This window comes from Rhinolophus hipposideros, assembly GCF_964194185.1.
Source record: "Rhinolophus hipposideros genome assembly, chromosome: 15".
NCBI lineage: Eukaryota > Metazoa > Chordata > Mammalia > Chiroptera > Rhinolophidae > Rhinolophus > Rhinolophus hipposideros.
In genome coordinates this window covers 21,533,944-21,546,815 of record NC_138061.1, presented here as the reverse complement: position 1 = coordinate 21,546,815, position 12,872 = coordinate 21,533,944, and the positions used below count along the sequence as shown (strand labels likewise).

At 49.7% G+C, this 12,872-nt stretch overlaps 1 protein-coding gene across 3 annotated transcripts in view; it reads right to left on the bottom strand.

Annotated features, from left to right (window-relative positions):
* Window positions 1-12,872, bottom strand: part of SH3PXD2A (SH3 and PX domains 2A) — a gene marked incomplete at its 5' end in the record, with an annotated part of 213,327 nt that overhangs the window by 104,867 nt on the left and 95,588 nt on the right. For all 3 annotated transcript variants that reach the window (XM_081074466.1, XM_081074468.1, XM_081074467.1), the window contains one exon: window positions 2,162-2,238. In XM_081074466.1, the coding sequence (XP_080930592.1) occupies window positions 2,162-2,238 (77 nt within the window). The remainder of the gene's footprint in view (window positions 1-2,161; window positions 2,239-12,872) is intronic.

The following is a 12,872-nucleotide window of genomic DNA, read 5'->3' as shown; positions in this document are numbered from 1 at the left end:
CAGAGTAAATTACGGCCTGTGAGAACTCTGGCTGCTTGGTGAACCCATGACATTACTCCCCGTGGCCTGTTGCCTGGCTCTGAGCCGCTCTCAGCTGCGCTAATTAGGTTAGGAGGCCACTTCTCTTGCAGACCCCACTTAAATGGCTCCCCCAGCCACCAGCAGCACCACTGGGGCCCCAGAGCCCTCCTGCATCTCATCCCGATAGTCCTATTCAAAGCCTGATCCCAGGAGATAAGATATTATTGGTTTCCTCCTCTAGATGATCCAGGAGGCGGCATTTTCACAGAGACCCACTGCAGAAGCCTGGGCTCTACCAGCTCAAGGAGGCAAAGAATGATGTGAGCTATTAATCCCAACTGGAAGACACCTCCTCCCACCCTTTGCCCCCTCCTCCATTAGCTTTGCCCATTTATTTAACTTCTTGGGAAGGGAATAAAGAGAAATAAAAATGCAGGCTGCAGCCATCAATTTAACTGGAAATGGCAAATGCCCTTTAAAAAGAAAAATGAATACAGGCACACCTCGTTTTATTGTGCTTCTTCACAGATGCTGCATTTTTTACAAATTGAAGGCAAGATCCTTCACCAGCAAAAAGATTACAGCTCGCTTTATTGTGGTGGTCTGGAGCTGAACCCGCAGTATCTCTGAGGTCTGCCTGTATTGATATGAAGAAAGGGAGCTTCTGGTTTAAGGGAATTCATCATCAGGGCATCCTTTTAGGTTACTGCAGAAAATGTGACCAGTATCATCTGCACAGTCACAAAATTCAGACTTAGGTTACTGGGGAGTAGATGGGAGTATTTGTCTTCCTACAGGCTTGGGAACACCAGTTAATAAATTTAGCAACTTGATTCTTATTCAAACATCTTTATTGTCAAGCATAGTGACTCCGAATTATAAAATATGAGCCCAGAAAGGGACCTTATAACAACTCTGTGTAGGGACGGGGCACTTCAGAAGTGACAAACACTGTGATCTACATTCCCTTGCTCAACCCCTTTCATGAACTCTGTGAAATAGTTATTTTTACATATGAGGAAACAGGTTCAGAGAGGTAAAGCAACTTTCCCAAAGTCACAGAGCTGGTAGGTGGGGCACTGGGATCCAACTCCAGCTCTTCTACTCTAATACCAACACTCACAACAAAACATTATCCCACTTGCCAATCCTCAAGATTCTTGAGTCAGCCTCCACAGTAGGTTTCATTTAACTAAGAAATTCCATCTCCATTAAAGCCAGTGGTCCCCAGTGGTAACATTGAATTATTTCTGACTTGTAATAATAATAACAAAAAGGTAGCATCTACTGAATGCTTCCTCTGTACCAGACACTACATGCTGTTGCCTTATGTCCGTCAGTTCATTTCATCCTCATGACTACTTTCTGTGGAGGTACTAGTCTCCCCCTAAGGTACAGATGTGGAAACTGAGGCTCTGGGAAGTGAAGTAACTTGCCCAGGTTCATGAAACTGGTGAGGGATTCAAACCATCCAAAGCCCATGTGCCAAGGCCTCTCATTCTCACTGCAGGGTCCTAGGCTCTAATCCAAGTAGAAAGACAAATGGGTTCTGTTTCATGACAGCGCTGTCATGGTCCCATCTGCTCTTCGGCCTTGGCTGTTTTAAGGCCTGTGGGTGCACGTGCTTTGTGCACGTATGTGTGTGAGCACTGGCATTTATAAAGATGTGTACATGAACATCTGTAACTATCAAGACTTCTGTGAATAAACAAGTATGCATTTTGAGTGCTCTTGAACTTAGAACCAATTCCAACAACATCCCCAAAAGAATTCAAATCAACAGTTCTCCTGTGTCCAGCAAAATGCCACATATAGAATCCCTTCAGTAGGAAGCCCCTTAACTGAGCTTCCAAGCCAATGGAAGTGATTTAAAATAGCGTTTTGTAAACATGGAAATGTCCCGAAAGGAGTAGAGACTCAGCTGTGAGCCCAAGGCTCTCATGCCCCAGAGGGTGGCTAGTCAGGGGGTGGCCCCACTCAGAGGGACACCTATCCCCATCCCCTCTGGCCAGGCAACACCAGTCCTCAGGATGCATCTTCTAAATCGCAGCAGAGGGTTTCGTATAGACAGCCTTCCTTCACAGATGGACAGACTCCAGTAGATGGAGCAGCCCCCCCACACCCCTAGACACAGCCTTACCCGGCAGTACTCGTCGATGGGCTTCAGCCTCCTCACGGCTACATCCCGGATGTGGCTTCTCCGGAAGAGGATTTTGCCTGGAAGAGAGATGCTTGTGAGCTGGGTGATTCCAGCTAAAGGTGCCATAGGGATCTGTGATCCCAATCCTTTCGGTCCCCGCCCTTGGCTTCTCAGCATCTCAGCTGGCCACCAAGTGCTACCACCTCTGCCCATTGTCAAGGAAACAAGAAAGGAGCAGTCACCTCTTTCAGGGGGCAGGAGGTGCCTAAAGCTCAGGGCCCAGGACCTCTCTGGCAGCTTTGGAGCCCCAGAAGCTGCCATCTTGTGCAGGTCACCTTGTGTGGGTCTAATGGCAAGATCAATGCCCATACGTGAGATGGTTCCCAAGTGACCTCACAAATAAATACAAATGATGGCCCAACCCACACACTGTGTTTTGTTTTCAGGCCCATCCCTCCTTGAGAAATCGGCATTCATTCCTGCCAACGAGGCAGCAATTCCTATTCTTAGTTCAGGTGGGTGGCTATTTCCAGGGCAGGCACAGGCCAATGTCCAGGAAGCCTGGCTGTTCCAGCCTGATTGTTCACCATCCTCTCTCTACACGCAGCCTCCAGCCGTCTGGGCCACTGCACTGCTTGGCTGGTATACCCCTCTACAGGTATGGGCAAGACTTACAGGAAATACCAGCCCCTCAAACCTTCTCAGCAGTCTCCTCGGAGCTAGCCGAATTCAATTACAACAAAACAATCAATGCTTAGTCCTTTTACAGTTGGTTAAATTTAGAATCTGAACTCCTTGGGCTGATATTCAAAGCCTAACACAGCTGACATTTCTGTGCCCAGGGGCCGTCAACGTCTAGGGCCAAAGCCCTTTTCAGAGGCCTTCCTTGATTGGTCAACTGGGAGTCATCTCCACCATTCCAGAACGTCCACACACTTTGTTCACTCCTAAGGCTTTTGCCACATTCTGCTGTGTATTACCGCTATTTGGGAGTCCCCTTCTACCAGGGGCCTGTCTGACTCATCTGAAGGCCCACAGAGCCCGGTACATTGTAAACTGCTCACCTCACAGCTATAATAGGCCTCTATTGTCCGAGTGCACCTGACTTTCCCCTGGAGAGCCTTCCTCTTCCATTCCTCATCCTCGTGGTTCAGATGAAGCTAACCACACCCCCGGCCACAAGGGTAGGCATGTGACCCCACCTAGAACACCAGAGTTCCAGTAACTGGCACACAGATGGGCAGGAAACCAGATCTAGAACAATGAGAATCAGCGCTGAGACTTCTGCTGGCGCCCTCTTTCTCCCATAGCACCTGGCAGGATGAAAGCGTTGAGCTTCTAGTGACCATCTTTATTCCTGCCTGACAAGGAAACCGACGGAGAGAAAGGATCTGTGCCTGGCACGAGGTAGGTGTTCAATACATATTTCTTGAATGATTGTAAAGCAGAGCCAAGAGATGGTGAAGGGCAGATTCCTTTGACATCATTTGAGCACCTAGATACAGCTACCTGGTACTTTCCTTGTATAAAACAACAGAATTATTTTTTACTTACACTAGTTATAGATGGATTTTTCATCTTGCATTAAAGAAGTCCTAATTGAGATTATTGCCATTGCATATGGACATATTTGTAGACTGCATGTTTTAATGCACTTAAGCTTCCTCTGTTGAGGTCCAAACGAAGTACTAAGAAAGACATTGCCTTGGTTTAAGTTGTTGCCCCAGAAGCAGACGCAGAGACAAGGAGTCCACCACGAGTCGTTTACTTGGGAGGTGATTCTGGGACATCCCAGCGGTGGTATACAGAAGGAAGTCAGGAAAGGGAAGAAGTATTATAGAGCCAGTTAATCACGGTGGGCCTCCAGAGTGCAGTTCTGTTGGGGAACTCGGGGGGATAATGCAGACCACACCACAGAGGTATTCCAACCAAGGGCAAGGAGGCTCGTGGGTATTTACCCACCAATCCCACTTGTTGTTCAGCTTCTGAGAGCATTAACTCTCTGGCACCTCTGGCTGAGTGTGCCCCTGTGTGGCTAGAACAAAGCCCCCAGTTGTTCCCTGTGGCAGGTAGAGGTGAATAGTAAGGGCACCTGGGGGGGCACTGACAGCAGCTATAGCCATCCCTGACTTCCTTGTCACCACAGGTACTGGTCACCAGCCCTGTTCCAGGGGAACACCTAACTCATCATGTCCTGTGTGACTTGTTCCCCATTCATGTCTCTCATCTCTCCACATATGGTGTGAACTGAAGATCATGGTCTGTAGCTCCTTCCTCTTGGCGCCACAAGCTCCACTCAGCACAAGGCTTTGCATACAGCAGGCGCCCAACAGATACTTGGTGGTCCATTCACTTTCCTCTCCCAGACTCTGCCTCAAGCTCTCCTTCCTCCCTTTCTCTCTGCAGCCAGGCAGAGGGACCACCTCCCCGTCAGAGGGATGACACAGTGCAGACTGGACAATGACATCAAGATGAATCGGCTCCACCACGAGCTCCTTTCGAAAGGAGATAAAACGTGATTTATCAAAACACTGCAGATGGCCGCTTTTCCTTGGGTGAAGATGTCACAGATTTGGTATTCCTGGCCTCTTTGCCTCCTGCCCTTTTTTGGTTGCCTGTCGCTTTATTGCCTGCATGTGGCAGTAGCACATGTGTGCAGCCATGGGGACGGTGTGTAAACACAAACACATGGCATGAGGATACCTACTCTCAGCACTGACAAAATGACAGACAATCCTGATGCTGGGTTTCTGAGCCTTCGACCTAAGCCAGTCACACGTCAGGAGCTGGAGGCCCTCAGGCTCAGTGGCACCAGCAGTCAAGTAGTATCTCGCAGGAACCTGAAGGACTCGTCTAAGAAGTAGAGGAAACCAAAGAAGAGACCATTGGAGGGACCAGGGCCCACAGAGCTAGCGCTGCCATGCGTTCTTTTTGAAAAGAAATAAAAGTGCGACTTATCCATTCTCCAAAAATTGTACTCCTGCCCTTTTGCGTCGTGTGGGACGACAAAAAGGAGGGAGATGGGGAGACAAACTAGGTCCCCCTCCCAGGCCCATCTCAAGGCTGACCCAACCTCTGACTGAGTTTGGTATGTCGAGATATATAGGTAGAGATAGAGAGAAATAGATCAGATAGGACCTGATCCATTTGCACAGACGGAACTAGCAAAAAACAAAAGTTAAAGAACAATTAAGGACTCTAGAAGGTTCAGAGGTTCGGAGAAGGAAGGGATGGGGGTGAGGTGAAGAAATAGGTGGGAGGGCTTTTCACCCAAGCTGGCACGGGACCCTCACCTTGTCCCTTGAGTCCCCCTCTGCAAGTGAGGTGGCCATGCCTCTGGGCTGGACCCTTTCCATCCCCTCCACAAGGCTTGTGGGTCTCTTGCTCTGGTGCAAAGTCAGAGGAGAATTTCTGTACAAGCCATTTCCCAGTTGATTTTTTGGAATCCCAACAGGGCTTCTCTCTTTCCCGCTGAAATCCTGACAGGAGCAACGTTTTCTTTTCTTGGGGCTTTGGCACAGGCACCAGGGGAGAGGGGGGAGAGGGAGGGAAGATCTGGAAGGGATTCTACATCCTTGACTTCTCTGTTAGGAATCCAAACCGCATTCTGAAAGCCAAACCAGTGACCATATTAAAAGGGAGAGAGACAAAAAAGAAGGAGGAAAATCCCCATTAAGGAAGCCGAGACCACAGGGCATTAAAGGCCGCTTGTAAATGTAATTCAGCCCGTTTATGGCGAGGCCAGGCTCCTGCCAGTCTTCAAAGCCATGCAGATGCTGCTCCAGAAATATGATAAGCATCATAAGGAAGATTACACACGGGGCATGAAACAGACCTCAGGACTTATCTCATTCCCGAGAGCAGAGAAGAAAGCTGCCGAGCATGTAAATAGAGGTTCTTCTTCCTGTCACTTGGGGTTGGGCTTAGAAGGTGGGATCAGTAGAAGGAGCTGGGGCCTTGGCCGGCCAGAGTCCTGGGCTCAAGTCCTGCCTGGGCCATGGCCTGGCTGTGTGACCTTGAAGCCAGTCCCTCCTCCCCTGGGGCCCCTGCATTCTCATCAGAAAACCAAAGGGCTGGGGCTGCACAGCTGCTCCTCCAGGGGTCCTAAGATTTATTCAGTGGGGGTGATGGAATTGAGAGAAGCAGAGGAGTGAGACAAGTGGTTATAGTGGGCAAGCGCTGACTCCAGGCCCGGCACATGCTGAGAACTCTTCATGGGGTTCTCTCCTTAATCTTCATGACTTTGAAGAAAGTACTTTTATTACCCCCACTTTGCCCAGGGGGAGAGGGTGGCTCAGAAAGGTTGAAGGACTTGTCCAAAGTCACACAGCTATTAAGTGGCTGAATTGGCATTTCCACCTGGGGTTTTGGAGCTCGGATAGTGAAGGGAGAAGGAAGGCAATGAATCCAGAGTTCTCTGGGCTCAGATCTCACTTTGAGAGCCATGGTGAGGACTTAGGATTTCACTGTGTGTGTGGGAGGGCATTACTGACATCTCCTCCATGGCAGGAGCTGTGCTGGTCTGGAGAACAGTCATGTGAGGGGCTGACTGAGAATTAAGCAAGTAATAATGACGGAGGGTGCAATATGCCATAGTGCGTGGTGTACAGGCAGGTTTCTGCCTATCAGATACAAGTGAATGAATGACTGATTGAGTGAATGGATGAGCATGAACAGATGAACGAGAGTGAAAGAATTAACAGATCAACAAAGCAGCAAAGGAGAGGGGATCTAGTGTCTAGTGGACGTGGGTGAGAAAGTTTTCCCGAAAGAGCAAACCTGTCCTTTAAAGGCCCCTTCCTCCGGCCCCTTCCTCCCATCTCTCCTCCTCCACCTGCTCCCCTGGATCAGGGGGTGCTCACCCTCACAGTGGGTGGGCATCACCTGGGGAAGGTCGATCTTTGCTCCACCCCCAAATCTGGCCTGACCTTCTCAGCACAAGTGTCCACTCTGGGACAGGACACACATGTGGGCCACTGACTCGGGAAGCTTCACAAGCTTGGGTGGCAGGTATTTCTCCCTCCCTCCCAGGATACCAGACACTTCATGAGGCATCTTAGTGACATCTGATGGGTCTTAGAGCAGTTAAACCCCTAAGCCCACCACAGCCTCCAGTGTCCCCCTTATGAAATGTGGTACCCATGGGTTTCCTTGAGCAGAAGTCAGGGGAACAAGGACCCAGGAAGAACAGAAACATCAGACACAGCACCACTAGCCAGGGAACCCCCTACCCAAGAAGGGTCTGTAGAAACTTCCATGAACTAGGTACTTGTTCTTACAAATGGGGAAACACCCACAGTACAGGGGTGTTAAGAGGGCATTGACTACAGGGGTAATGGGAGAGGGCTGGCCTCAGGACCTCTTTTGGTCTGTCCTGGCTGACCTATTCTTGGCAGCTTCTCCTCTCTAAGATTCACAGTGTCCATGAGTGAATGTACACATCCTTGCATAACTCCCTCTTCCTTGCTTTTTCTGCCACGTGGAATGCCATCCATCCATCCATCCATCCATCCATCCATCCATCCATCCATCCATCCATCCATGCCTGTCTTGATGGAGGGCTTGCTTCATGTGCCGGGACCACGGCAGCAAAAGAGACAAATGGGGGCCCTGCTCTCAAGGTGTTTTACTTTCTAAGTGGGGAAGGGTGTGTGTGGAAGGGATACAGAATACAATCTCATATCTAGTAAGTAGTTTGATTGCACATATATGTCTCCCCCACTTATATAAAGAGAATAAAATCGGGTAATGGGAAGGGGCATGCCTGGGGAGTGGGAGAATTCAGGTAGTGGTCAGAGAAGTCTCTGAGATCAGGGGAGACGCTGCGAAAGAGAAGGAACCAGTCATGCAAGGCTCTGGAGCAGAGGCCACTTTTGGGGGGTCCTCCATTCAACAGGGGGTTATGGGAGAGTCCACAACAGGACTGGCAGACACCTGACGGGGTCTTGTATTCCTAACTGGGTTGCCATCCCCGACAACAGGGATGACTTCCTGTACCCCTTTCCTCCCTGGCAACAACTGGCAAGGAGCTGGGTATAATGAATGTGCGTGCTGCCTGTGCCCTCGGGACAGGGGAGTGTGTGGTGAGAGTGGGTCGGGGACCTTTGGACCCTGAGAGGGGAGAGGCAAGCTGTGAGATCTGAGAGCTGAGTGAACGTGGGGAGGCGGAGTGTGGGGTGGGGGTCCTCTCTGGCGCTGCTGGCTGATGTGGCTCCCAGGAGAGAAGAGACAAATTTCCCAGACAAGTTGGAGGAAAGATGTGAGAGTTACTAGAGAAACATCCCCCTGAAGCGACAGGTATGCTCATAGGGTATGCTGTGGTCGGAATGTTTGTGTCCCCTCAAAATTCATATGTTGAAATCCTAATGCCCAGTGTGATGGTACTTGGAGTGGGGCTTTTGGGAGGTGATTAGGTCATGAGGGTGGAGTCCTCAAGAATGGGATTAGTGCTCTTTAAAAAGAGGTACGGCGAAGCTCCCTAGCTCCTCCCTCACGTGAGGACACAACAAGAAGTCTGCATCCCAGAAGACGGCCCTCACCTGACCCTGCTGGCACCACGATTTCAGATTTCCAGCCTCCAGAACTAAAGGCTGAGAAATAAATCCCTGTTCTTTATAAGTTACTCAGTCTGTGGTATTGTTATAGCAGCCTAAACAGAATAAGAAGGGTGACAAGACACAGGCAATGCCCGTGGGGAAGAAAAGGAATAATCAGTCTTCCTCAGCCTTCTGCTCCCACAACCCTCTCTCAGGACCTCTGACCTGCTGCAGTGTGGGGACAGCAGGCCACCTGCTCACCTGCTTTCAGCCCCTGATGCAGCTGAGATGACACTTCCTCCCCCGCAACCGCACTTGCCCCCCAGCCTTGGGCCTGGCTCAGATTACACTCTGCCGCCCAATCTTCTCACCTGCATCGCCTGGCCTTGCTTATCCATTACTCAGAGCAGTAGAGACAAGGGGCAGTTTGGGCTGGGGCAAGGCTGGAGCAGTGGGCACACAGGTACTGGAGGGACATGGTCCTGATGGGGAAGGTCCGTGGCCCAGGGGGTCCTGATTCCATGCCCTGAGTTCTGGTTCCCACGAGCCTCTCTCTTTCATATTCATGCCAAGACCCCACCTCTGGTTCAGAGTCTAGCATGGTAGGCATCTGTGGGTTTTGCCTGTCAGCATTTTTATTACAGTGCCCTCCTTCATTCTCAGTCTGTGTGAGGTCAGTGGGGCTCATTTCACGCAAACGCCTGAGGTTGCCAATCAATCCAGTGCAGTTATGAGCATATGACTCAAGTTGGTCCAATAAGAATCAGCCTGGGACTTTTTCGGGAACTACTAGAAAGAGAAGTGCTCTCTTTCAGCAGGAGTTGCTAACTCATAAACTGTAAGCCCCACGTTGCTAGGGAGCATCTTTGCATGTCTCTGGGGAAAGCCTTTTTGTGAATGAACTCAACAGAGAAGAAAGCAGAGCTGAGAGCTAGAAAGACACCCAATTTAGTCACCTAGATCCAGCCATGCCTGAAACTATCACCCTGAAGTTTTCAGTTACGTGAGCCAATAAATCCCCCACCCCACCCCACCCCGTTTAAAAAACCAGATGGAGATGGGTGTAGTCCTTGTCACCAGGAAGCTCCTGACTAGTACATCTGGCTCTGCCACTGACGTCGTGTGACATGAGACGAGTTACAACCTATTTAAACCTCAGTTTCTTCAAACTGCAACATGGGTGTAATAATGCCTAACTCAAAGGATTATTGCAAGGAGTCAATGAACTATTGTATAAAAACATCTAACACAGAGTCCAGCCTATAAATTTGGAACCAATGGGATCTCTTATGAGCTGACAATTAGGTCCAACCTGGCCCTGCCCATCTCTTCACTGGCCACGTGGAATCCAAGCACCATAGTGTTTCCTAGGCACGCATCCATCCACTTGGCTTCCCCGCCCAAGACCAAATACTAATTCCCCTCAGCCGGCAACTTTTCCTGATTCAGACCCCCAACCCCCAACCCCCAAACACAGGGAGTGTCCCACATGGGCTCGCATTTCTCCCCTGAGGTCTGCTCCTCCACTGGCCCAATTCTAAGAGCTGAGAACATAACACAGTGGAGACACAGTGATTCCTCACTCCATTCGCCCAGCCTGAGGCACTCTAGGATGATGCACACAGGTAAGTCTCCCCACTTGGCACCCTCCGCCCCTTTTCCAAACACGTAGGGAAAGAGACTTGCAAAAATTCACTGGGGTTTTGCCACAGATCAAAACCTTACCCCTCTTATAGGCACAGCACGCATACAATAACAATTAGCATATATCTAAGAAGGGAAAATGGTCTTCCAAATACTGGTTTGGAGTTTCCCACACCTGGCACAGAGCCAGGCTTACAGGAGCAAAATCCTTCATTCCCCCCATCCTCAGTGGGGCCAGTGGGATTTATGGGTGTCTGCTAGAGATAAAACACCTAGTTCTGGCACACTAGAGGTTTAATATATCTTTACTGAACCAAATGGAATTGAAGGCTTTTTGAGCAGCTTTATAGAGCCACGGGACCAGAACAATTTCTTTAAAAAAAAAACAAAACGCCTTTGTGCGTATAAAGTATAAATATACATGTGGGAAAGTACACGTGCATTTGTATAACTTCATGAATTTTCACAAACTGAACCTATCTATGTAACCAGCACCCAGGCCAAGACACAGAGCGCTGCCTGTAGCCCAGGAGACCTTCACGGCACCGCAACAGCTTCTGGTGGGGTTTGTCAGCTCTTCTGAACCGGTATGGATGTCAGAACTCTAGACAGACTGGGTGACATCTACTGCAGACTCTGCAAGACTAATCTACTGCAGGGTTTAGTAATATTTACCCTCACTTTCTCTAGGCTTATTTAAAAATACATGCTTTATGATTTGATTCAAGTTGCAGCACATTTAAGTGCATAGAGAATCTGGATCCCTGAAATGAGGTCCCTTTTAATTGTGAAATGTGAGTACACTTTTTGATTTATTAATTGTTGTACACAAGGGGTAAATGCTTACCTCTAGGGTTAGCTTTAGGAAGAACAGTGTGAACAGAAACAAAACCCCTGAGTCTGCCAACTCGTTCTCCTTTGCTCTGGAGAATGTCCAGGGTTGGTCTTTAGCCCCGACACAGACTAGAGAAATTTCATTAGTTAGGTCTACTTTGGATTACAGGCTGCCAGACAAGAGCAGGCCAGGTCTTACAAATCGCCTATACAGTAGTCAGGGACGCCCAGTAGATGGCAAATCAGAGAATGACATTGGCCACAATGACACTGTGCATTGGCGAGCACGTGAGCTGGTTCAGCCGGACTCTGGGGGGCAGACAGAGCACTGGAGTTGACTTCTGGGGTGGCCCTTAGCCGTATGGAAGGGAGAGGTTCTGTGATCAAATATGACAGTACTTAAAGTGGCCAAGCTGAGGACAAATGCCACCTGAGTGCCACTGGGAGTTCCTTAGGGCACAGTGACGGTCTCATTCAGAGCCAGGCTTGGACAGTGCTGAGCACACCCTGGAAGGTACTTGGTAAATCCTGGGTGATATATGCACTAATAAAACTGTAGCAAAAGCTAAGGGCACTGGCCTTCACGGCCATCGTCTCATAGGTCAGATTTCACCTTTGGGCTGTGCTTTGCTATTCTTAATCCAGTGGGAAAGTCCAGGGGGAAAAAATCAAAATCTAGGACGGTTCAGCTGCTGGCAGTGGGATCAGAGTATGTGGGCTGCCGAATTGAGAGGCTCCAGCCTTTAGAACCCTGTGGCCTGAGTACATGACCCTTCCCGGGCATTCTAGGGCTCGGATATGGATTAGAAACAGTACATGGGACAAGCACAGCACACTGCTGGGCACACAGGAGGAGTTGGCACAAGATGCCTGCTGTTAGAGGGAACGGTGGGGCCAAGTCGCTTGATGTGTGGCCAATAGCCCATGTGAGCTGCAGGGTGACTTTTTGTCCCTATCCTCCCCACCCCCATTCCTAGTCCATGTTCCACCCAGCAGCCAGAATCATATTCTTCAAATGAAACCTGTTCTTTAACCTTCCAGTGACTTCCCAGTGCACCAAGAATAAAATCCAAACTCCTTTCCCTGGCCTGCAAGGCCATGCAGGATCTGGCTCACGCCTCCCTCTCTCTGATCTCATCTCATCACGCCAGCCATGGGCTTCAATTAGTGCCACAAACACAGCCAGTTCTTTCCCACCTCGGGGCCTGTGTACACACTGTCCTCTCTCCTAGGACATGGTTCCCACTGCCCTTTGCATGGCTAATGCCTTCCATCCTGCAGCTCACCTCGTGGGGAGGCTTGGGCGGGCCTCTCCGAGTAAGAGAGGCCTCTCCCCACTCTCTCCCAGGCCTTGTTTCCCTGCTAGAACTCACCATGATTTGGGATGGTCTTGCCTCTTCAAATGAGATCTTGTATCTCATATGATGTCTTGTTTACTATTGTATCCTCAGGGCCCAGCACAAGGATGGGTCCATGTGGCCTTGTGTTGACATTTGCTGAATGGATAGATAAGTGAGTATGTGTGTGTCAACACACTCTCGCTCTAGACTGTCTCCCTCATTTATACACACACACCCCCTCTGAGGGAACTAGCACTGTAGCTCACTCCACACATGCTGGGCTGCTGGCTCAGAGTGGGGCTGTGGCAGAGACGGACTCGCCCTCCAGGACCCAGACAGAACGGGGCCAGAGAGTGT